This window comes from Nanorana parkeri, unplaced genomic scaffold (assembly GCF_000935625.1).
Source record: "Nanorana parkeri isolate BGI_ZX_2015 unplaced genomic scaffold, ASM93562v1 scaffold195, whole genome shotgun sequence".
Classification (NCBI taxonomy): domain Eukaryota; kingdom Metazoa; phylum Chordata; class Amphibia; order Anura; family Dicroglossidae; genus Nanorana; species Nanorana parkeri.
This window is the reverse complement of record NW_017306463.1, coordinates 647,271-673,162: the sequence shown is the minus strand read 5'-3', so window position 1 is coordinate 673,162 and position 25,892 is coordinate 647,271. Positions and strand designations below refer to the sequence as shown.

The window sequence follows — 25,892 nt, the reverse complement described above, 5'->3', positions numbered from 1 at the left end:
CAGGCTGGTCAAGAAGTCTTGGGTGCTGCTGAGCCGGGCACACAGCAGTGTGAGGAGAAGAAGAACGGAGCAGAGAGCCCGGACTTCTTCCAGGACGGGGGAGCCACAGCCTGTGTGTGAGGGGTGACTGCCCAGGACTCTGTACTGCCTACACAGCTCTGCAACTTAGCTGGACTTCTGTTCTTCCTTTCTCTGTGCATTCATGTACATAGAGCCTCCATAGAGGGTAGACTGTCACAGCCTGTATGTATCGTAGTGACTGCTCATAGCCTAGCTGTTCCCTGTGCAACCCCTATGGACAGCTCGCTGTCTTAGCTGGACTTCTCTGTCTGTCCATTCCTGTACATGTAACGCTATACACAGTTACAGTACACGCAGCCCTGTCTGTAGGCTGTACATTGCAGTGCACACAGCCCTATCCACAGCTTGTACAGTACAGTACACACGCAACCCCATCATTACAGTACACACAGCCCCATCCACAGCCTGTACATTACGGTACACACAGCCCTGTCTGTAGCCTGTACATTACGGTACACACAGCCCTGTCTGTAGGCTGTACATTACGGTACACACAGCCCTGTCTGTAGGCTGTACATTACGGTACGCACAACCCTGTCTGTAGGCTGTACAGTACGGTACACACAGCCCTGTCTGTAGGCTGTACATTACGGTACACACAGCACTGTCTGTAGGCTGTAGGTTACAGTACACACAGCCCTGTCTGTAGGCTGTACATTACGGTACACACAGCCCTGTCTGTAGGCTGTAGGTTACGGTACACACAGCCCTGTCTGTAGGCTGTACATTACGGTACATGCAGCCCTATCCACATCCTGCACATTACCGTATACGCAGCCCTATCCGTAGGCTGCTCATACTATAGGCTCCTACTCCCTCCAACTGTACACTCTGCCTCTTTATAGTAACTATTCATTATTTCTGTCCACATCTTCCCATACAAGTCTTCTTGCAAATTTCCATTGTAGCCATACAACTGTTCTCTCCATGTGTGTACATTCCTATGCACAGAGCCCCATTACTCTCTGTCTTCAGATTCCTATATAATGGTCCATTTTCTTTGTACTCCTAATGTTCCTCTACTGTATACGTATTAACACAGAGCCTTAGCTTCCAGAATATAGATTCTTACTGTTTCTGTAAGGCACACCTCAGTCATATTCCGATATTTCTTGTACAGCAATCCACATATAGCTGACCCCACAGAAACTCTTACTGGCTGCTTATGTACACCTAATTTCATTCATAGTGCCTATTCATCACTGTTCTGTTGTTCCATGGACAGCCTTCCCGTAGTTTGTCCTGGATTTAGCTTCTAAGTAGAACCTCAAAGTGCCTACTTATTACCACTATACATAGCTCACTAGAGAACTTTTTTTGCATTTTTATAGCCTATGGAATTGTGATGCTCCCACTTTTGGATATTCAGTTCTTCTGAACATACAGGCCACATAACACAGAATGCATGTTGCCCATGTCCTGCCAGTGTTAGTAGTTCAGTATTGCAGTCCATGTTTTGGGTAAGGATAGGGTTTATGACCCTGTCATCCTGTCCACAATTTTTTTGTGTGCTATTTCTTTGAGAACCCTTTGCACCAGGAGTGTGTAGGCTCCTCCCCATGCCCTGATCCAGGTTTTGCTTTTACAGTAGGTTTACTTAGTCCTGGGCCACCCTTGCACACGTTGGTCCAAAATGGAAGACTCAAACTCCACAACGGTGGTTTCTGACCCCCAACACGCCGCCAAGCTTCTCCGAGCTCTCAGTTGTTTCCGGGAAGAATCTGACTTCTGTGATACTTTGCTTATTGTGGAAGAGCAAGAAATTCCTGTGCATAAGAATATTTTGGCAGCTGCTAGTCCCTACATAAGGTAAATGTGGTATAATTTCTTACTATATGTTATGTATTTGCATAGTTTCATCAGAACAGTACAAGTGTCCGAGGGACTCTTTTATAATTGCTACTACTGAGAAACAAAATATTTGTACATGTTAAAAAGAAAATTTTATGGAGATGATGATGGTGACATCCTCTAAAAAAAATGAGTCAAGGCAACTGTATTTTTCTTGAAGACGTTTCACTGGTTGTCCAACCAGCTTTCTCCATTCAGAATTCAGAAAGCTGGTTGGATAACCAGTGAAACGTCTTCAAGAAAAATACAGCAAGTCCGGTTGCCTTGACTTATTTTTTTACAGATATACCATGACCTGGATGAATGAGAACCTTCACAGACATACGATGATTGTGACAGTGTCATCTTGTGAAATGCAGTAGGAGGGGTAGTAGATCTGGAGTATCTATCACAAATTTTATCTTTGGCTCTGGTAGTGTAGTATCATATACATGGGTGTTGGATGTGGCAGGTAGGTTCACCTATAAGGTCAGATAATTCAAAGATGTGACAGGAAGCATGTCAGAGAATCCATTGAGGAATAATTGCAGTCACATGTAATGGGAGTCTTACTTTTAAAGTGACCGCTCCAAGCTCACTCCCGTGATGGTCTATTACTTCAATACAAATTGGTAAACTGAACGTGAGATTGTAGTCCACCAGGGGAGTGAGCTTGGAGTGGTGGTTACTTTACAACACACACAGGGACCGTGGGAAACAAAAGTAGCCACCCTCCAGAAGGAAGGACAGTGTCGGCACCAATTCAGAGATGATTTGAGGATTTACAAAATATATGTTTTTGTTAATAGTGAAGGTTTTTTGTATTTTTAAGATTTAAATCCTGAGGTTTTTAAGCATACTGCTGATGTCTGTGTTGCACACTAGCACCAGGCAATGGCTGTACAGAGAACTTTTTTTTTTCTTTTCCCTATGCTGGTTATTCTCATTGTGACAAAGTTGCTTGCAATGAGTATCAAAGTCAGCCAGTAACTAAGCTCCAATGCACGTTACTCTATCATTGCAGTTTGCGGGACACCATTGTCGGCTATGACATTGAAAACTGTGTAGACAGACATACAGTATATCTGTTTGTAAGTAGTGGGTTAATCTGAGTAACTCTTTTTAGTTATGGAGTTCAATAAGGCGTGTAACATTCAAACTTCTATTTCGGCTGACTTTGCAAGAGAAAGCATTCTTGAGGGCGGCTCTGTCATTCTGCCCCTGGGATATTTAGCACACGGTCTCAAATTGCAAGCTGTCGTGTCTGTTCTGCTGCCCTATTAAGATAAAAGCGGAACACTTGCATAGAATTGCTGATTTTATCTCTAGTAAATAATTCAAGTTGTGGGTGTTTATATTTAAATACGTTTTGTATGTCCAGTATAATTCAGAATGCTTTGGGTGCACTCTGGATAAGGTCTATGCTAATTGCATTCCCTCCCTGATACACCTCTTGGGTCAGTAGTTGCATGAATTACCTGTAAGGTTGGGGACTCCAATTCTCTGATGCTTCAGTTCAGTTATTTATTTGGGTAATGTCTGTTACTGACATGTGCCAAAAATCTGCCTGGTCCTTTTTTATATGCCATCTAGATACCACCATCCAACATCACTGTGTATGTAATAAAACTAACAGCTATGAATAGCCTGTGTATATGACCATGTACTAAGTGTACTATGTCCTTTCTGTCTAACATGAACTTAAGGATTGCAATAATATTAACCCTTGCAGTGGGGCTACCCCTTCACTGCAAGGGTTAACTGCTTGTTTTGTGTAGGGGACTGGAAGCAGATATACTCCCCTGGTCCTCAATCTTGCTCGGCTGCTAGACCGGTCCCTGCAGCCTATTCTCCCAAAGCTCCGGCGGGCTCTGGACCACTGACATCATTGAATCTAATACAAGTTAATTCACCTGCATTAGAAGTGAGGACGTCCAGGGATATACCACAGCTGGAGTGGAGGGGGAGGGAGGTGAGCGCTGACCGCCGCAGGAACAAGGATCAGGTGAGCATATCTTCGTATTCCGGCCTTTAGATCAAACCAAGCAGTTAACCCTTGCAGAGCAGGGGTAGTCCCACTGTAAAGGTGGCCATACACCATACAACCATCGTTCAAATTTTTTTTGTCCCAGCATCGCACCCTCGTTCGATTTCCATTCAAATAGCCCATCTTGCACAGACCAATGTAGATTTCGATTATCGTTTGTTAGCAATACTAACTGGCCGAATTTCATTGATAAACAGAACAGATTTTCGTTTGCGCATGTGCAGGGTTCATGTTGCGGTTTTTGTCGTACGAAAACGCTACTAATCCGTAAGTTTTCTAGTCTGCCCATTCAACCACATTTGGCCAGTTGTACAGTAATTGCGATTATGCACTTCCCATCAACTGGCGGCCGATTATCGTACGAAACCGCAGACGTGGATGATTATCGAGCGATAATTGCAAGGTGTATGAGCAACTTCAAGAGTTAATGTTATGAAAACCTGAAGTTCTTCTTTAATTTAGCCAGCCGTGCTGAAAATGCCCACTGTCCAATGTAAAACATTCACCTGGTGAGAGGGCAATGGAAATTTCATATGAAGAGGAAATGTGGCTACTTGCATGTACCATGGGAAACCTTTTGATTTATAGAAATATCGGAGTTGCCATTGCTGACTTATGTTTAAAGGTGTGGGTGTCATCCTAAACCTTGGCCAGCGGTCTATGGCAGAAGAGACTGTTTAGGTCTTATCTGCTATAAAAGCTTTCTGCCGTTCGCCAATTTTGTTTTTTTTCTGTATGCTGAGCCGCACAGGTGCAGCTCAGTGCACAGACACGGGAAGGCAGAGATGAAGTAATTCCCGTATGTATGCACAGGATTCACATCATCGGAGCCTGGCCAATCAAGCGGCCAAACACTTGAGACCTGGAAGAAGACTGGGCAGAAGATAGAAGCGTCGCTGAGGGTGAAGTGCATTAGGGCTGCAACTAATGATTATTTTCATAATCGATTAGTTGGCCGATTTATTTTTTTCGATTAATCGGATACAAAATATTTATATAAATGCCATCCTTAATTTAAAATAAAATACACAAATGCAGAATAAAACTGCATGCACAATTTTCTCCAATCTCACTGCACTGGAACGCAAGGCATTGTGGTACTGTACGTCCCAGTGCAGGCGATTACACTGGGGGTGGGAGGTGCGTTTTGGGGTGCCATTGAAAAGAATGGCACGGCAACGCACCTGCAGCAGAATTTGTCAGTCCGAAACCGAAAATGACTATTTTTCCCACCTTTTTTATAACTTTTTTTATTTTGTAAATAATTGTATTGTATGCACGTGGCGCTTGAATAGCTTCAGCCTGGGAATGGCAGCTGCCAGTGGCAAGATTCCACAGGCGGCAGCTGAATGTAAATACAGCAGGTAGTGCAATAGCCAGCCTGCTATTGGCCATTTCAGATTGCAATAGGCTGGTTATTGCACTCCCCCACTGCTTGCTGTGCCCTCCTCCCAGCATGCAGGAGAGAGCTAGGGGATCCAACCAACTAATTGATAATGAGTAGTGCTATGCACCAATACCGATACTGGTATCAGTATCGGTGCATTGTATATGAGTACTCGCCCAAATGCTCTGATGCCTTGCCCGATACTTCCGTATCAGGAAGCCGGACAGCACGTCATTACACGCTGCCTGGCTTTCTGATTGGCCCGGAAGCCGGCTCCATGCTCCCTCGTCAGTTGTGACGAGAGAGCATGGAGTCGGCTTCCCAGCCAATCAGGAAGCCGGGCAGCGTGGAATGATGGGGAGCCCGGCTTCCTGATTGGTCGGGAAGCTGGCCAATCATGAAACCGGGCGCCCTGTAATGATGCAGAGCCCGTCTTCCTGATTGGCCGGGAAGCCGGCTTCATGCTCCCTCGTCACCTCATGACGAGGGAGCATGGAGCCGGCTTTGTGGCCAATCAGAGAGCCGGGCACCGCGCCATTACACCGTGCCCCGGCTTCCTGATTGGCCACAAGGCCAGCTCCATGCTTACTCGTCACCTAGTGATGAGAAACTTGGGCATGGCTTTCCTGCTAATCGGGAAGCCGTGTGGACAGTCATTACACTCCGCCTGGTTTCCTGAATGGGACTTCCGGTACTCGGTATTGGAGAGTACTGGAACAAATATCGGTACTCGATACCGGTATCGGTGCATCCCTAATAATGAGAATAGTTGGCAACTATTCTCATTATTGCTTATTATCAATCGATTAGTTGGTTGCTGCTTTAGCCCGGACTAAAAAAATGCAGATTATTATTATGCAGTCTTCTATTCAGCCAGCAGAAAGAGCTCGTCTCATTTTCACATATTTAGCTTTCAACCTTCAGCTATGCACAAAGCAGTCTGGTGTCTAGATTAGTTGGTTGCAACCCTAAAGTGCATCGCTGGAAGGGATCAGTTAGGCATGTAAGTCTGTCATAATGTGCTGTGAATACTAGCACACTGGCTAAAAGATCCTGGGGAGGCCCCCTCCCCCCTCTTCTTGGCCATAGCTTTACTTGTGCTTTAAGCTGGTATGTAAATGACAGCCCTGAAGCCTGGACGTTTAAAAAAAAAAAAAAAACACACACTCGCACACATTTTGTATGGGGCAACTCCCATAAAGCTGTCTTTACAGGTTTACTATAAAATACTTTTAGCAATTCACAAGGGAAGAAAAAAAAAATAAAGATTTTTTAATTTGCTTGTTAAACATCTGATAGGCAACTTTTGTTCCTGGTTAGTAACTCACTAAATGGTGAAGCAATAGGATCAGGATGGCAGCCGAAGAGAATGCACATGTAAAACAGTCATCAGTGGGATATCATGCTTTTCTATTTCAACAGAATCCCTTTAAGGCCAAGGAAAAAATAAAGGTGCACTAACCATGGACAGGTTGGCAGCGTAAACTTGGATCTGTATACTTTCTTTCTTCTTCCCCTTTTTTTTTACTTTTTTTTTTATTTATTTTTTATGGCTTTGTGTGTTTTTTCTTTTGGGTCCTGTTTGACTTTCAGCTATTCTTGGAGCGCTACCAGCAAATGTTTAATATTTTTAGTATGCTGCTGCCAAGTCTTTATGTTACGCTCTGTTACTATTGTTCTGCTATAGTTGATTATTATTATATAGCATGTTCTTTCTAATATGATATTTAATATTCTTACAAGTTGATATGAATATCAAACACACATATACAATGACTCAGTGATTTAAATAGGGCTGTGTGTACATGAATGCATTTTTAGGTTTCCACCTAAGATTATATATCAACAGATAACACCACCTGTAGGTTTGGGGTGGCTGGGGTTGGGTAACAGAAGAAAAGTATAACTTGTACCCTTTGCTTTTTTACTGTGACCTGCATCAGATATACTTTCTGGTAAGTACTTGTTCCGCCATTTCATTATGTTTTGATATGAGTTGAGAATTGTCCCAATACACCCATGCGTCTATCAATTGCTCTTATTGCCATGTTGCTCTATCCGTGTATAACTGCCCTTTTATTAGTCATGTGATTTGGGATGGAGAATGTGTAAAGATTAGTGGTAGTCCACGTAAAACATTTTTCTTTATTGTGCATTGAGAGACTCCGAAATAAAGTAATTCTGGGACATTTAGGGGCCTTTCACACCCTGTCCGGATCATCTCCAGACCAGAACAGTTGGTTTCCGGACCCAAAATGCATCCTTATGTATCCCTATGCTATTTCTGGCCTCTGTTCACACCAGCGCAGTCCGTTCCAGACCAGAAAAATATTGCTTGTCCTTTTTTGTCTGGTCTGGAACGCATCAAAACGCACTGGAAAGCACTTGCAAGACAATTTTAAGCAAAAAAAAAAAACATTAAAAAAATCCCAAACACGGCAAAAAAACAAAATGCACTGCATTCCAGATCTGGTTCAGAAAATGGTGTGAACCTGCCCTTAGGGCTTCCTCTCCGTAGTGGAGTTTCTCACTCCTATTCTTGGGTATGGGCCTAGCCTTTTTTCCCAGCATTGTGGTCGGGAGCATGCCGTTGATTTTTTACATGTACACATGGGGTTGCAGGCCAAATTCTCCCCACGGTTTCTTCCTTGAGTGGAGTATGGGCATTTCCCTGCTGGTACCCCCCTCCCTCCTGCCTTTGACGCGTTGGTGGTAGACCTGTGTACTGTCATTTTGGTGCAGTTTCAGAGCCCCGGTAAAGCCTTTTGTGTAACGCAGTCTCTGATGACTCCCTTTGTGAATATGCCTTTGCTTGTATTTGAACGATAATCTGTTATCTGCAGATCGTTGCATGAGTCAGCTGCAGAGCGTTTTCCAGCTCCTAAGTAGTGGCACAGTCTCTGCACTCTCACTCTCAAGCCAATGTCTAATTGTGGTGAACACATCCTGATCTGTAACCTTTGTTTAATGGTACTTCTCAGTCTTAATATAATGAATTAGTAACCCACAGAGTGATTTCCAGCTCTGGAGCTGTGACACATCTTTTTGGCCTGACCCACTCTCAACTAATTGAGTTTAGCTGGTGTGGCCACAGCAATGATGGCTACCTCACAGTTTTGACACAGGGGTGCCAAATTTCCCATCCCCCCCTTCTTTTTTTTTTTCCCTCTTCCTTTTTTTTTTTTTTTCTTGCTTGCCTAAGGATACTCAGCGGTGACGGCAGTCCCTTTTTTCACTGTTACTTCTGCTGCTTTCAACCGTGGATCATCTGGTCTCTGGGATAGTTAAACTGCTCGCCTTGAGTGACTCAATCACATCCTTCTGCTTAGGGCCCTTATCAGTACTAATGACCCGGGTTTGTGCATACGCGTGGCCTTGCCTCACTTTGGGCTTAATTGTTTACCGATAAATGGTGCAACATGTCTTTTAAAAGATGTTCAGAGGACAGTCCTGCTGCAATATGTGACCTCGTTCCATACTCTCCCACTATGGGGAAGGGGAGGTTGATTCACTGGTAATCCTAGATGGTGGCAACACCTGTAAACTGGATCCTTGGGACTCCTATTTCTATCGGGCCGTCCTCCTCAGCAGTCTTTATAGCTCTGCGGCCTGAACTTGAGACCTGTGCTGTGTCTCCTAGGCTTCTTATATGCACCTCTGAACTGGTGACAGTCTGTGCACAATTAATGGAGCTTTCCAGTGCCTTACACTCCAGAATCTGCAGCTGAATGTACTGGACCTTTTATCTTCAATACTGCCCGAGGCACCTATCGCCATCTCTGACTTAGAGCTTTTACAACTTGCCTGTAATGACACGATTTTTGAGCAGGTTCTATATAGCGCAGCTAAGCAAGTTGCTGTTGTTTCCAATCTGCTGTGCATCTAGGGCATTGACCTGTTATAGCCGGTATAGGGTCCTGTGCTGCCTCTTTCCCATACAGTCTGATGCCTTCCACTATGAGGACTGGGAATATCCTACACAATCATGGCTTCCTCCGGATGATACGATGAAACTTTTTCCATTTGAAATGTAATTTGATCATAAATGGTCACTGCTTCTATGGACTCTCTAGTTCTCCACCTTTAAAGTAGGACTGAAACCAGAACCTTTTCTTTTATAGTTTTGTATGGAGTACGGGAGATTTATAACCCCCTGTCAAGTTTTTTTTTTTTTTTTTTGTTTTTTTTTTTCCATCTGCGTCCCATTGGGGAGATTTTGTTTCACTTCCTGTCTGATATCCACAACTGGAAGTAAGAGGAAATCCCTCCACAGAGAGGGAAATCCCTGGTGGTCAGCAAGGTCACTAGAACCAGTGTCTCCATAGGAAGATTTCCCATCTATTCCTGTTCTGGTGACCACCTGGAATTTGGGGTTTTAGTGATAGCGGTCACTAGGACAAACAGATGGGTGAATCCCCTTGATGGGGACCCAGCCAGCAATAAAAACCTGACAGGTGTTCTAATCCCTCTCCACTGTATCCAAAACTGAAGAAAAAAAAGTTTGGTCTTCAGTTGAGTTTTAAGACATACCACTACACAGGTTTTGGAATTTCACTGATAGACATTTGGATTCCCTATTAGATGTTAGTCTGACTTGCCTGGATCTGCTCTCCCTGCCCTGTTGGCGGTGACTTTGATTTGTAAAACCATGTCACAGTGGATTATATCCTTTAAAAGGGATCTCTCCAACACAAGGCAAATATCCTTGTGCTTCGGGACCTGGTGAATCAAATGTCTCAGGTACTATGCTTCAGTTTTGATGGTCTTTTAGAGGCATCTGTGTCTCGTGGCAATAATGTCTGTTCAAATGTGTAGAGAACTTTTGCCTTCAGGTCTGGGATGTAGAGGATATGTTCAAAGAATGCCAAATTCACCCACCCTTTGAGGGAAGACCATTCTAGTTCTCGCTGTGAGCCCTTGCTGTTATAGGAGGTCTGTTAATGGGACACCTCATATAGGAGGTCTGTTAATGTAGGACACCTCACTGGGTATGCTGGTTCTTGGTCAGTGGTTCACCAAGTAGCAAAGAAAAGATAATGTTGGAGGCTGCACTAGTGTTAAGAGTTTCCTTTGCATTTGTTAACCTGCTTTTTTGCTTTTTTTTTCAGAGCCAAACTCAACTACAACCCTCCAAAGACTGATGGATCCATCTACCGCATTGAAATGGAGGGCATTTCAGTGACCATTATGAAAGAGATTCTAGACTACATTTTTAGTGGACAGGTAGTGTGTCTGCTATTTTGGTGTATTTGTGGGAGGGAGGGAGCGGTGGGAGATGGGAAAGATCCTGTCTATCAGGATTGTCTTCTCTGTCTGGCTCCACATTTTTAAACCACACTCCAAATATAACAAATGGTGAGAAGCCACACTGTAGAAAATATATTGCTACAACGATTGCCCAAAAGATTTTACTATTTTTATATGAATGTCAGCCTTTCTTTTCCCAAAATAACAGGTTGCTTTATAGGAGACATCATAGAGTACTTAGCCCCATTCTCCCGCCAATCTGATCCATCACCACAACACCTTTTCATGATGAAAGTTTTGACTTTCTGAAAGTGGAAACCTGCACAGGGCTTGGCAACCTCTTCACCGCCCTTCATGTAACGGCCCTTGGGTCTTGGCATCTTGGGAACCCAGCACTGTATTGAGGGGGGTGAGTGTCAATTTTAACCTTTCCCTTCAAGAAGTACTGGAGTTTTCTTGGGGCATAGGAAGTGTACAACCTGTCTAGAGATTCTCATGTAAAGCCAATCTGTTTTATTGCTGAGTATTAACAGATAATTCACTTTTAATATTTTTAATGCAAACTTTTTTTTTTTCTAAATGCAGAATTGTTTAGATCTTCAAATAGAACATATCCTTCATTTTGTTTTAAGTTTGTAAAGCTGCCATATTCAAAGTGGATGATCTACTTAGTCCTACAAGAAGAATAATCTGCTTGGGCTTGCCCGGATTTAACATCTTTGAGTTACTAGAAGCCATGCTCTGCTTGTGACCACCCACGTCATAGCAGCATGGTGACGGAAGGAAATATAATAAGATAGACTTAAAAAATTGTATCTTCAGACCTCCAAAGTATCTGAGATAAAAAAAAAAAAAGTAAATGTTTCACCCATGGATTGCATTATACCTAACATATACTGTATATCCACATTGCCTCATTTCTAGATCGGTCTAGTAGTAGTATGCCTCTACAGTGTGGTTTTTTTGTTTCAAATACATTTTTATTGAGATTTTCATAGGAACAAGAAGGGTACAGACAGATGCTTACGACCCACAAACGGGTCGTGTGATGTATCAGGTACATAAAGCTTTAAAATCTCAGGTGTTAACAGGGGGGGTGAACAAAACAAGAACAAAAAAACAACAGGTAGGGGGTACCGGTAGAGCGTGTGGTCTCACGTTGCCGAGACTTCTCATTGATCTCATTGGAGTTTCATTTAAAGTTTCTCGATCTATCTTATGGCTACCTCTAGTCAATCCGAGGCAGCTAATGAGTCAGCCATTCTAATTAGATAACATATCCTCTTAGTGGTTGCTATGCATTCATAGTTGAAATCCTGTTATCTTTCGTCTGTAGAGACGGGAAACCTAGTGTTGAAGGTCTATTTGGCGTAGAGAGTTGTGCGTAAAGGGTGACGGTAAGTCAGTGTGGGGGGGGTTTGGTTAGGAGTGTGTGACCTGAAGGTGGCTCAGTAAAGGGTGGTCAAGTCAGTTACCGTGGTGAAATAGGTCCAGCAAGCCCACATTGACCTAAAGCGGTCTAGTTTGTCTTGCTTGGTGGCCAACAACTCCTCCATTTCATGTACGTGACCAACCTGTGCCAGCCATTCGCGAATCGTGGATACTTCGGTCTGTCTCCAGTGGCGGGGGATGATTGTGCGTGCAGCGTTAATGAGGTGTCAGTGTAATGACTTAAACGCGCCTTTTGGCCGACCAGGTTCCCAATGTAGTAGGGAATGCGAGGGCGAGAATGGGAGTGTGGCTCCAGTGATCTTACGTATTGCTTCGGTTGTATCTGGGGGGAGGACCAGAAGATGTGTGTGAGGGTACCATCATCTGTGTTGCATCTCCAGCACAGTGGGGACACGGCTGGGTATATACGGTGTAGTAAGTGGGGAGTCCTGTACCTCTACAGTGTGGTTTAATACCTCCTTGTATTTGAATGCACACCGTTTCTATGTGTAGGAATGCTGTAATAAGGAAGTGTTCTTTCCAATAAACAGGTTGTTTTTCTGCAGTTGCATTAGGGTTATGTTGTGGTCAGTTTAAATGTAGAAATTGCTTCCTGTAAGCAGCCACTTCATACTTGTCATAACTGTACAATAGTGTGATGTTCAGAACAACAGTTACTGATCATCTTCTGGAATGCTGCGAAAAGACACGTTAAAGGTAGCTTTGAGCCACATGTGACACCCGAACCTCTAGTAGCGGAGCTCTGGCAATGTGGGCATCTTTTAAATGTGAATATCGATCATACATGGTCAGTACTGGTCACCAGCAAAGCCCTTAGCAACAACATGGCTGTTTTAGGACATTTGTAAGCAAACAGAGCCCACTTTAAAAGGAATATACAATATAGCCAAAAGTATTGGGACGCCTGCCTTTACATCCACATGAACTTTAATGGCATCCAAGTCTTAGTCCGTAGGGTTCAATATTGAGTTGAACCGCCCTTTGCCGCCATAACAGCTTCAACTCTTCTGGGAAAGCTGTCCACAAGGTTTAGGAGTGTGTCTATGGGAATGTTTGACCATTCTTCCAGAAGCGCATTTGTGAGGTCAGGTACTGATGTTGGACGAGAACACCTGGCTCGCAGTCTCAGCTCTAATTCATCCCAGAGGTGTTCTGTCGAGTTGAAGTCATTTATTTGGAGGGGTGTCCCAATACTTTTGGCAATATAGTGCATCTATCGCGTTATACGGACTATATTGAAACAGTTGTACAACAGTTTTTCCATTTGTGGGGTTTGAATGCCCTAGATACAGTTGTACCCAAAAGCTGTTTTTCATTCGAGTTTGAAGCATTTCTTCAAAGGGAAGGTAAAGTTATTTTTAGTTATTGCTTCTTTGTGAAAACCTTACACTGAGCCGTCTGATAAGGGATACGTCCGTGCTGTAATTCACTTCAAGAAGAACTCCAGGTTGTAAATAACCCTTGCAATGGTGCTACTTCAGCACTGCAAAGGTTAACTGCTCATTTTTCTCTAGGGACGATAAAGACGAAAAGACCTGATCCTCAGTCTTGCGCAGTGACTGCTCACCTCTCTACTCTCTGGCTGTGGTACTTCCCTCGGCATCTTCACGTCTAATGCAAGTGAATGGACTGTATTAGGCGTGATGATGTCTGCAGGGCTTAGACCGCTGGAGCCCGGTGAAGAAGAGGCAGCGGGGATTGGTCTAGCAGCCAGGCAGAACCTAGGATCCGGTGAGTATTTCTTCATTATTGTTCCTAGACTGCAGTTAACCCTTGCAGTGTTACTGCAAGGGTTAATGTTTCTCCAATCTGGGGTTCTCCTTGAAATGAATCCTTGCAGCACTGACATATCCCTTATCAGAGAGCTCAGTATAAGGTTTTCCCAAAGAAGATGTAAGCTTCAGTTGCTATGCTGCCTATTTAACCCATAGTGATTTTGTAATCCTGCTGTGCTAAATGTCTGCACTGTAATATTTTGTTCAATAATAATTTCATATTTTTATGTATTGTACAGGACGTACAGACATGAAGGTTTGAAAACATTTCAACTTTATGCTAAAAAAAAACAAGACTTTAAAGTAAAAAAACTGCAATAACAAAAAATACGCGCTCACTAAAATCACTTTACGTTCCCTTTCAGGAAATGCATCAAACTGCAAGCTCTTGGGTCCAACTGTATCTAGGGCTTTTTGGCCCCATACATGGCAAAACTGGTGTACAGCTGTTTCAATATAGTCCGTATAACACAATAATTGCATTCCTTTTAAAGTGGGCTCCCTTTTGTAAGTTTTCTACAACCTGGAGTTCTTCTTTCAGTTCTCTAAACAACAGACTGCTTTGTGCACAGCTGAAAGTTAAAAGCTGAATATGTGAAAATGAGACTGGAGCTCCTTCTGCTGGTTGGATAGAAGACTGCTTTTCTATAGCCAGTAGTCAAAAAATACAGCTTATTATGCAAAGACTTATATACAAATCTAGTATACATTCTCTTTAAACCAACTTTTGATGTAACAGGACACAAAATCTCAGTATGCGCTCAGCAAATATGGCTGCCCCCATGTACATTTTATAGTTACTAATAGAGATGCACCCATACTAGTTTCGGTACCGATGCCAAGTATTTGGGTGAGTACTTGTGTGAGGGAGCATGGAGCCGGCTTCCCGGCCAATCAGGAAGCCGGGCGCCGTGTCATTACACGGCGCCCTGCTTTCTGCTTTTTTTGTCACCTAGTGACGAGAAGCATGGGGACGGCTTCCCTGCTAATCGGGAAGCTGGGTGGTGAGTCTTTCCACGCCTCCCGGCTAATCAGGAAGCCAGGTGGCGAGTCATTACATGCCGCCTGGCTTCCTTAATGGGACTTTCGGTATCGGCGAGTACCGAAACAAAAAATATCAGTACTCGATACCGAAATACTGGTATCGGTGCATCGCTACTTACTAATTATACTGTTAACACATTAACATTCAAGATTCACATCAAGTTGACCTCTTTTACATGGATCATGTCTAAAACAAAAAGTACTGAAAAGATTAGGCCTTCACCTTTTTAAATAGACATTTATGTGTTTTGAACACAAGCTCTTACTGACACCTGTAGCTGCAGAGGCACTTGGGTGCAATATATACTTCATAGCAGAGGCAGCAAAGTGTTTCAAGATGTTTTCCTCAGCTCCCTCTGCTCCCCCTTCCAGCAGTGACTTGGCAGCCTTCCATCCTTCTATGCAATAATAGTTTTCTTATTCCTCGCTCCTGCGTGCTTCCTCCCCTATTGTACAACTGAACCCACAAAGCTGCTCCTTTTCACCTCCTAGATGGTGGTAGCTTCTCCGTCCGGATGTTATGACCTACAATGCAGGATCAGCGGTCCAGCATTGTACATGAGGATGTCAAGCGCCTGCCCAAATACCAGGAGAGCACTGGCTACGTAGGGAATGAAGAATAAGGCATGAAACCCTTGCAGTAGGAACTGTGCAGGTTTTATTGCTGGATGGAGTTCAAGCACAGACTGAGGTTGAGAATAGAATGTCCGCTATACGTGGGGGGTGTTAATGATTCTGAGAAGTTGTCTCACATCTAAATTTGAATGTATCTAATAAATGTCATCTATACTTTAGAGTTATAAAATTGTGTAATTTTTTTTCTTTCCATGGCTAGATCAGGCTGAGTGAAGAAACCATCCAGGATGTGGTACAGGCAGCCGATCTCCTACTGCTTACCGATCTCAAGACTCTGTGCTGCGAGTTCTTGGAGGGCTGCATCACTGCTGAGAACTGCATAGGCATCCGAGACTTTGCCCTGCATTACTGCCTGAACCACGTGTATTACCTCGCCACCGAGTACCTGGAGACCCACTTCAGAGATGTCAGCAGCACTGAGGAGTTTTTAGAACTGAACCCAATCAAAGTCAAAGAAGTCCTATCCCTAGAGAAGCTTAATGTAGGCAATGAAAAATATGTCTTTGAAGCAGTGTTACGCTGGATTGGCCAGGATTCTGAAGGGAGAAAGGTACGTCCCTATATTGTTTTTTTTTTTTTCCTGTAATTACTGACTTTGCAGCTCCCGGATACCCCATGTCAGTGGCTAATGTCAGCGTCTGGTTTTAATCTGAGTAGTTGAAGCTGTTTAAGTAAGCTGGCCATACCAAGCCTGCAGGCTGAATGCAGAAAAAAGCAGATTCCTCCATCCACGCTAAACAGCAAATCTCAAATCCCCCGCTGCGGCTATTGTATTCTAACAACCGATGGCCACCACTGTCAGAATACACACTGCAGCTGTCGGGGACTGCAGCTGATTCGTTGCAGTTCTTGGTCAGGGGAGAATTTTTCACCTGGCTCCTTTAAGTTTCAGATCTAAAGATGTCAGGCGGGAGACTGTCGACGGGGCCACCCACGGAGCGAATTTCAGCCATTTCATCAATAACTGTCCAAGCTTTGGCCAGCTTTAAAAGTTCTTTTTTTTTTTTTGTGCTGGTTAGTGTGCTGAGGCACCTTTGTGATGGGAGAGGTGACTGAACAAAAGGTGGATTCCCCCCCCCCTGAGGGTCCATTCACAGCAGCCACTGTACAAAACGCACAGCGGCTGGTGTAATGCACCTGACACAGCGCCGTCACTCCGATCCCAGCACATCACACTGTGTACTTTCTTTTTTTTTGCTTTTTTTAGAACTTTATTGAAATGTCACAAGTGACATTTCATTCAGTTCTCAGGCACAGCGAGGTGTGAGATGGTAGTTCCATATTGCATCCTGCTATGCTGACCATCGCGTTCCCACTGCAACTCAGTGATGTGAAATGTGTCCATTGTCTTGCGTTGGCGCTAGGCTGGAAACATTGACCAGCACATCCTCAGCATATGTGGTGTGAATTCACCTTGAGAATTACAATATGCTCAGTAATAAGTATGGCATCCTCTCCCTCTCACCCCAAGGGCAGTTCAGGGCAGAAGGAGGCAGATCTTTATGACAGGGTAGTGTTAAGTGAAGTGCTTCCTTGTCATATTATAGGACTCGGCTGTAACTTGATGTATTTGGCTCCTGGCACCTTTACTGTAACCATGCCTAGTCACAGCAAGTGTATGTGGTCATGCATTCTTCAGCACGCGCTTCCCCAGATGGATTTGTACTGCTGTCGTGAAAGGCAGCAGAGATCTCCATCATTTGGAGGGAAAGCCTAATAAATTGGGGGGTTTTAAATTGTTTCCTGATTGTTAAAATATATGCAAACCCTAACAATGGACTTCTTGTATTTGCTTCTTTTTGGTCTGTTAACTATACCATAGAATGAGGGCAATCTATCAAATCTGGAGCAGTTGCCCATGGCAACCAATCAGCCTCTCTTTCATTTTCAAAGCTTAAGTTAAGCTAAAGAGAGAAGCTGATTGGTTACCATGGGAACCTGCCCCGGATTTTGTCTGCTCCAGTTTTTTATAAATTCCCCCCATTGTGTTTTTATCTGTTTTGAGAAGTTAAAAAAAAATTGTTGATAAGCCAAAAATCTAGTGAGCTCTCTGTTTTTATGCAACTTGGCAGTGTTATCAACCCGACCCAGTTTACATGCCCAATCCATACACTATAGAGAGGGGGGTGATCTGTAGTCGGTTGGTCACATGAGGATCTCCAGCCGAGTGATACACAAATAAGATACATTTTTGTTCATAATTAAGGTACTTGAATGTATTTTTAAGGTTTAACGTCTGATCTTAGTGTCACTTTAAAAATGAGCTATCATTTCAGTAGAACACATTTTTTGTTAGTCATTTTAGTACTAATTTGTGAAGACAGAATATGGTTTCGTCAGAATCCGTTATGTATAGCTAGATCAAATGTGTAAATAGTAAGCACGGAGCATCAGTGGAATCCCTCAGAATGCCATTTATAGTTGTATTACTAGACTGAGTGGTGTTAAAAGTGCTCAGAGTACATTACGACTCCTCTGAGACTTTTATCTGCGCTCTGTTCTTGTTACCGGATCTCTCGCAGCATTTGAGTAGTGGAACCTTCATTGACTGATCCGTCTGAACTACTAAACTCTTGATAGCATAGTTGGCCCGCTGTATATGAAATGAATCTTCGTTCCCTGTTTAGTGTCTGTACACCTGTTCGTTTTATTCTCTCTTGCTTTGAGCGTCTGATTTTCGGTGATTGTATAAATGCATTTGACACTTTTTTTTGTTAAAGAACTAGGCCAGGGAAATCCGCCATTTATAAGCTAACTTTACACTTTATTTAAATGTCATGAAACAGTGTTTTTTTTTTGTCTAGCATGTGTGGATAAAGAAGATCTCCAGGAATGTATCCCTTGCAGTGGGGCTGCCCCGCACGGCAAAGGTTAATGAAAAGCTGGGCAGTATATTAACCCTTGCAGTGGGGCTGAAGAACAACTGCGGGCAGAATCTTGCTTAACCCTTGCAATGGGGCTACCCCCACACTGCAAGGGTTAACTGCTTGTTTTTGTCTAGGTAAAAAAAGTTACACTCACCCGATCCTCCGAGCCAGCTTGCTCTTAGACCTGTCTTTAGAGCTTCTTTCCCCCTTTACTGCAGCAGTCTAAGGTGCCGGAAATCATCACATTCTATATACGGTGTATAGACGTGGGATGCAGAGGAACATTGCCGTGTTGCAGTGTTAGACGAGAGATGCTTCAGTGACCTGGGAAGCAGGCAGCTGGCTTGGCGGTTTGGGTGAGTAGAATAATAAAAAAAAAAAATTATCTATATCATTAATTTTTATAGCACCTAGACAAAAACGAGCATTTAACCCTTGCAGTGTGGGGGTAGCCCCTCTTGAGGGTTAAAAAAAAATGTTACCCGAGAGTTCAGCTTTATGGAGGATTGGGTGAGTCTTTGTTCTTTATTTTCACTCCCTAGAGGAGCACTTAACCCTTGCAGTGCAGGGTAGCCCTACTGCAAGGGTTAACGTTTCAAATTCCTGTTGCATGTCCTCTTAAGCTGAGTATACATTAGTGGGTATTTCGTACAACTTTCAAACGGAACAAAAAAAAATAAAAATCTAACAGGTTCACCCATCCATGCTAAACAGTGTGGAGGGATTGTTCTCCTGACCATTTCCTAATTGACTCTTCTGCCCATTGGAGGTTATGTGTAATGTGATGGGTTCAATAAAGTTATATTCTGGGGGAAAAATAAACAGTGTGGATAAAAAAATCTCCCTCTGCAACTTTTGTATTTTGAGCCTTTGCCACCAGCTGTCAAAATACCTGAGCCGTGCCTGCATTTGATTGGATGCAGACACTTTTCCACCCAGCTGCTTCAATTCTTTTCAGTCGAAAGGATGTCTGGCAGACAGGACTACCCAATGAGCGGATTTCAGCCGGTGTTCTGTCGAAAGAGCCAATTCATAGACATCTCCAACTATGGTCACTTGCCAGCAGGAGATTTCGACGAGTTGGTGCTCATGTCCGACAGCATAACGCTAAACCAGGAGGATTTCTATAGCATACCACATTAACATTAATCAAACACTGCATGCGTACTGACGGCTGTTGAACTGGACGAGCATTGTCAAAGTTGTGAAAATGCAGCTGTACAGAGCTCCTCCAGTCCTTCTCTTCTGCAGTCGCATGCGCAGTAATGTCAGTTCATCCAAATCTCCTGCTGGCAAGTTACCGGAAGTGACCTAAATGGAGATTTCGATGAATTGACTCTTTTGACGGAACACCGGCTCAGCAAGCTGCTGATCAGCTTTTGGCTTTAAACAGTTAAAGATGAACTTCAGTCTTGCACAGTTGTACAGGCTTCTTTCATGTACTGAAATGACTGACTTTGATTTCACGGCACAATGTGCATTAGAAGATGCAGCAAGTAAGATGGGGTCGGTCTCATTTACTGGCTGGCGGTTGTCCAGCACCATCTAGTCCGCCATGATGGATCTCCAGCATCATAATGAAATGCCTTCTTCCCCAAAACATCCCAGTTGGGTCCTTTTGCCTAGTGTGATTAATGTCCAAGTCCCATCGCACTCCTGACTGGTAAGTTCCTTGGGGAATAGGTGGGTGCAGCAGTGATAAATGGATCTCAGGAAAGCAAGGGTCAATGGCACTCCAGTGTGCTGATCAATATGCCTTTTATTGGTACATGCTCAGTATCACATAACATGACGTTTTAGGGCCGCACAAGGTCCTCTTCATCTGGCAAAACAGTGATGACGCAGCCCAGTGATACACAAATAAGATACATTTTTGTATACATTTTTAATAGTTCAGGTACTTAAATGCATTATTAAAGTGACATTAACCACTTCAAGACCAGGTGTTTAGACCCCCTTCCTGGCCAGGCCATTTTTCAGTGTTCAGCGCTGCAGTCCTTTGACTGACGTTTATTCCGCCATGCAACGCTGTACTGAAATGAATTTTATACCATTTTTTGGGGACAGATAGGGCTTTATTTTGTCCGTTTTTCTACTACGGCCGGCCCGGAGGCAGTTAAAGGATATTTTTTTTCCCCCCTCTCCCCAATGTAAATGTCAGCACTTACCTTGAATGATGTCTCTTAATCCGATCTTCTTCTTTCCTGATGTTTTCATCTGTCCCTCCAGCGGTGCGGAGGCTCTCCGATCCAGCGCTGACTCCTCTCGGCTAGCAGGCACTTCTGATCCCACGGTGTCTGCATGCGGGTGCACGTGTCCATAGACTTACCTTCCGTCTCTGCAAGGATGCACTTAAAGCTGATCTCTGGGCATAAAAATGTAAATTAAATATATTCCTCCATGGCTATAAAAGATATAAATACACTTTGTATGCACCAAATGCCTTTGTAAACCCAGTTATTAACTTCTAAAAGTAGTTGTGACACCATCACTGGACTGCATGGTAGTCTGTGAAAAGAGCAGAGCTGTGGGAGGGGCCCAGCAGGTCCACCCACTACAGGCTGATTGTAGAAATCTACAGGAGGGGGCGGAGACAAGACCAGAGGTCTCCCGGCCGAGAATCCGAACTGCGTATGCGCCCACCCCAAGATGTTTTCTGGCCGCCGGAGCAGTTTTGTTTTCTCGGACGGGAGCGTGCAGCGAAAGCAAGGTAAGTTTAAACCGCTGTTGAAGCGTTTTTAAAAAAAACTAACTTTTTGCCTATTTCTACTGCTTGATAGCAGTAGATATAGGCAAAAAAACGGAGTCTTTAGAACCCCTTTCAGATTGAACTCCTGAGTTTAGTGTCCCTTTAAATTGAAGTCAGCGACGTTTATCCTCACAGGTAAGATTAGGGGCCATGTGACTAAAGCTGGACATACTCCAATAGAATTTTGTGTTTTTTGGAACCTTCATTTCACTTCATTTTTCGTATGAACATTCAGTGTATGGCCAACTCTACTGAAGTGTCTAAATTTCGATTCCACTTTAAGATATAGGTGTCCTACTTGTGGGAATGTTGTCATTTGTCCTACTTCTATCTGTTAAATGTGGTAACCGTTACTGGCTTCTGATGAAGCATGAATCCCATTTCTAGTGTTAGCAGACACCTCTGATAACCGAATGATGACAGGAGCCGGTTGAGCGCGGATTCCTGAGCAAGAATGTTATGCTGCATCACAGACCTCATCAAAAGCATTTCATAGACTATTTTTATCTTCGGAAGCATCAGCTGATGTATGTGGGGCTGGCACGGAGTCTGCACAAAGAGCTGCCATGACAGAGCATTTTTGTTTGTATGCTGTACAAATATTAAAGTGGAATGCCAGCTTTTTCCATCCATCCATGACCTTCAATGCCATATTAGCTGATCTTAAAGGGCATCTAAACCCAAAAGCAGAATATAATATACATTGACATAATAATAATACACTGCCTGGCAAAACAAAAAAGTCACACATTTTGATATTTTGTTGGACCACCTTTTAGCTTTGATTACGGCACACATTCACTGTGGTAGGGTTTCGATAAGCTTAAATGTCAAAACATTTATTTCCATCCAGAGCTGCATTCATTTTTCACCAACATCTTGTAGTGATGATGGGAGAGTCAGACCACTGCGCAAAGTCTTCTCCAGCACATCCCAAATATTCTCAATGGGGTTAAGGTCTGGACTCTGTGGGGGCCAATCCAAGTGTGACAATGATGTCTCATGCTCCCGCAACCACTCTTTCACAATTTGAGCCTGAAGAATCCATGCATATATCTTGGAATATGCCCGTGCCATCAGGGAAGAAAAAAATCAATTAAAGGAGAACTGAGGTGAGTGATTTCCACTCATCCTCATAGTTAGAGCCGACCTGTGACAAAGAAGCTGTCACAGGTCGGCTCTGTTGATCGGGAAGTGAGTGGAAATATGCAGCCGATCCGCTCACTTCTCGATCATCTCCCTGCAGAGCCGTGACTGTCAGTCACCACTCCCCACGAGGATTCCCCCCCTCCCCTTTCCGATACTCCAGCGCTGACTGGAGGAACGGACGGGGGAGGGGGCGAGCACAGCTGGCTCTGCATCTAGATAGGCAGAGCTAGCCGTCACTCACGCAGTGGGTCTCGACAGTATTGTCGGGATCCGTCTCGGCAGCGGTGCTTTCAGTATATTGCTGGCAATAGCCTGCTGTATACTGAGCTTTGGGTCATGGAAGGAGGTTAGTATATGTCCTCCCATGACCCTGATGAGAAGTATGGGGGAAAACACTTACCCCATAGTTCTATTTTGCTGGTAAAAACTGGTCATTCAGTATTGTCAGGCCGGCAGCTGACCTTACTTTTGGGGACATAATGTTGCTCAACCTAGACCTGACCAAGTGAAAGTAGTACTAAAGGCAAGGCGTTGCCTGCTTGAAGGTAAAAAATGCCCAGTACCTTTCGGTGTTCCCCTGTCCCCCCCATACTTGCATGTGGTCCCTTGTCCCCGCTGCAAGGGCCCCTGAAGATATCCTCCATTCGGACCGTCCTGATTGCAGGGAGGACAACGAGGCCTGAGGAGCGATTTGGCTTCTTCTGCCATCAATCTGTTGGGAGGAGGGGCATGGCTTGCCACAACCTGTGTCTCTCTATGGACAGCTACTTATGGCCACAGCTGGAAACGCGCACTTATGGGTGTCTCCTCAGCAGCCAGCTAGCTGATGGAGACCTACGCAACGGGAGGGGAGAGCAGTTTGGGGATCAGCTAGAGTACGAGGAAAGAAATGGCTTTAAAGAAGGGTAGCAATTTCCTGCAAGTATGATACTTCTAAGAACAAAAAAGGAAGGTTTAATATCACTTGAAGCAACCGCAGATTATAATACTGCTCAAAATCCAGGTGGGGCTTTTTTTTTTTGACCAGGCAGTGTATATTGCAGTTTACCAATCCTTTAGATGTGATGGTTGCATTAGTTTTCTTTTGGGCTTTTTCTTCCTTTTTATTTCCACCTGGTGATCTAGCCAGTAACTCTTCCTTCTGGAGGGTGGCTACTTTTGTTTCCCATGGTCCCTGTGTGTGTTGTAAAGTAGCCACCGCTCCAAGCTTGCTCCTGTGATGGGACTACAATCTCGCATTTAGTTTACTAATTTGTATTGAGATTGTAGTCCATCACAGGTGTGAGCTTGGAGCGGTGGCTACTTTACAACACACAGGGACCGTGGGGAACAAATGTAGCCCCCCTCCAGAAGGAAGGACAGTGTCCGCATGAACTCAGGCCTGGTTCACACCTGAACGTTCTGTAGCGTGTTCAACGCTCGACGAACGCTCTACAAACCGCTCAAACATCTAAATCCCATTGTATTCAATGGGTCTGGTTCACACCTTGCCGTATTTCCGCCCGCCCGAACGTGATACAAAACAGCCTACGCCCAAAGAAGTACATGTACTTCTTTGGGGAGTTTTGGTCTCGCGTTTCCATTGGGATACAGCCAAGTAGCCCACGGAAACGTGCGGTTTTTTTTTTAAAGCGCGACAAACGCGCATATTCAATACGCCCAGCGAACCCAGTCAGAGATGATTTGAGGATCTACAGCCAAGTGATACACAAATAAGATGCATGTCACACAGAGGTCACGCAAATAAGACTCATGTCACACAGAGGGAAGCAGTAAGTCATTCCGGGATCAAATCGAATACAACTTTGTCTTTCTAATGGGGTATCTGATTCTCTCGAAACTCCTATATGATCTTATTTTACTCGTGTGGTTTTCATGCAAAGAAATAAAAATGTGTATTTGGACCACCACAACACCTTTTTAAAATGTTTTAAATAAACAAAATGAACGATATTTGTAAGTGGCTAACGTCACTATTTCTGTGTTTTTGTTGTTTCTTTGTAGTTGAAATACCTACAGGATTTATTTATTTATTTTGTTTCTTCAGGTTCACATGAAGGATGTAAGTTCGGCCTTGTGGGTGAGTGGCTTGGACTCTAGCTATCTCCGTGAACAAATGTTGAATGAGCCACTGGTACGAGAAATGATCAGAGAGTGCACCAACATCCCCCTGAGCCAGCCTCAGCAAGGAGAGGCTGTCCTGGCCTCCTTCAAGCCCAGAGGTTATTCGGAGTGCATTGTGACCGTGGGCGGAGAGGAACGAGCGTAGGTGACATTTCTATACAGTAATGTTACAATCCATTGCTTTGTAATGCACTGCCTCCAGTAAATGCTACAGTTTTTTTCTTTACCTGATTTTATAAATGACCGTTTTTCTTCATACACTTACACTTTAATATACTTTGGTGTTTTTAGATACACCTGTAAAATAGATGAGCTTACATTAAATAATGTTATCAATGTGTGTTAAAGGAGAACTATGAGGTGAATGCTTTTCACTCACCTCATAGTTCTAGCCGACCTGTGACAATGAGACTGTCACAGGTCGGCTCAGTAGATCGGGAGGTGAGCGAACATATACCGGCGTTTGCTCACCTCTCGATCCTGTCACAGCTCTCTGCCATGACAGGGGAGGGGCTGGATTCCCCCCTCCCCGCTCCGATCCGCCAGCGCTGACTGGCGGAACGGACGGGGCAGGTACAGCTGGCTCTGCCTCTAGATAGGCAGAGCCAGCTGTCACTCACGCAGCTGGGCGGATCTCGACATCGATTGTCGGGATCTGCTCCGTCTGAGGCGTCTCAGTATACCGCGAGCTGCAGCTCGCGGTATACTGAGCTTAGGGTAACGGGAGGATGCTAGTTTGTGTCCTCCCGTTACCCTAAGGAGAACTATGGGGAAAAGCCCTGACACCATAGTTCTCCTTTAAAGCAGAACTCGGGGGGGTATTCTTAACCTTGTGTCTAGGTTAAGAAAAAGTAAAGTTATACTCACCCATTTCGTGAGCCGACTTGCTCTTAGACCAAACCCTTTCACCTCAGTCTCCCTCCACTGCAGCGGTCTAAGGATCCTCGAGTCATCACGTCTATTCAGTGTATAGGATGTGAAGATGCCAAGGGACATACTATCTGAACGATAGCCGTGGCGGTAGTGTCCCATCTCTGGTCCTGCTGGCGGCGCTCCTCGATGACATCCGCTGTCTTCTGCAGCTTCCTCCGCCCACCTCAGCTGCCAGGCTGGGAGGAAGATTGCAGAGACAGTGAGACCGGCCAGCCAGAAAGTTATGCAGCAGGAGGAAAAGAGGATACATGGACGATCTCTGCACTGCCCCCACCACCACCACCAGGAGAGAGAAGAGGCACCTGAATACCAGCTAAGTGCACTTAAAGTCCCTTTTCTTTCTTCCTTACACTGTGCGTCACACTGACCCTGCACAGTGCATCACTCTGACCTCTGCGCGGTGCGTCACGCTGATCTCTGCGCGGTGCGTTACATTACTGACCTGGTGGAGTTAAAGTCCAGGGTAGGGGTTAGGTGGGGCAACTGGTGGCGAGTAACTTTTAGGCCTGGCTAGTAGCTCAGGACTTGAAATTTTGAGCCCTGTGTGTATGTATGTATATATATATTAGGG

The 25,892-nt window shown here is 44.3% G+C and overlaps 1 protein-coding gene across 1 annotated transcript in view; it reads left to right on the top strand.

Annotated features, from left to right (window-relative positions):
• The first annotated feature begins 1,666 nt into the window (after positions 1–1,666).
• Positions 1,667–25,892, top strand: part of GAN (gigaxonin) — a 58,320-nt gene continuing 34,094 nt past the window's right edge. Inside the window, exons 1-4 of the mRNA XM_018555382.1 lie at positions 1,667–1,890; positions 10,454–10,568; positions 15,699–16,049; positions 24,312–24,529. Coding sequence (XP_018410884.1) covers positions 1,715–1,890; positions 10,454–10,568; positions 15,699–16,049; positions 24,312–24,529 — 860 coding nt within the window. The 5' untranslated portion in view covers positions 1,667–1,714. The remainder of the gene's footprint in view (positions 1,891–10,453; positions 10,569–15,698; positions 16,050–24,311; positions 24,530–25,892) is intronic.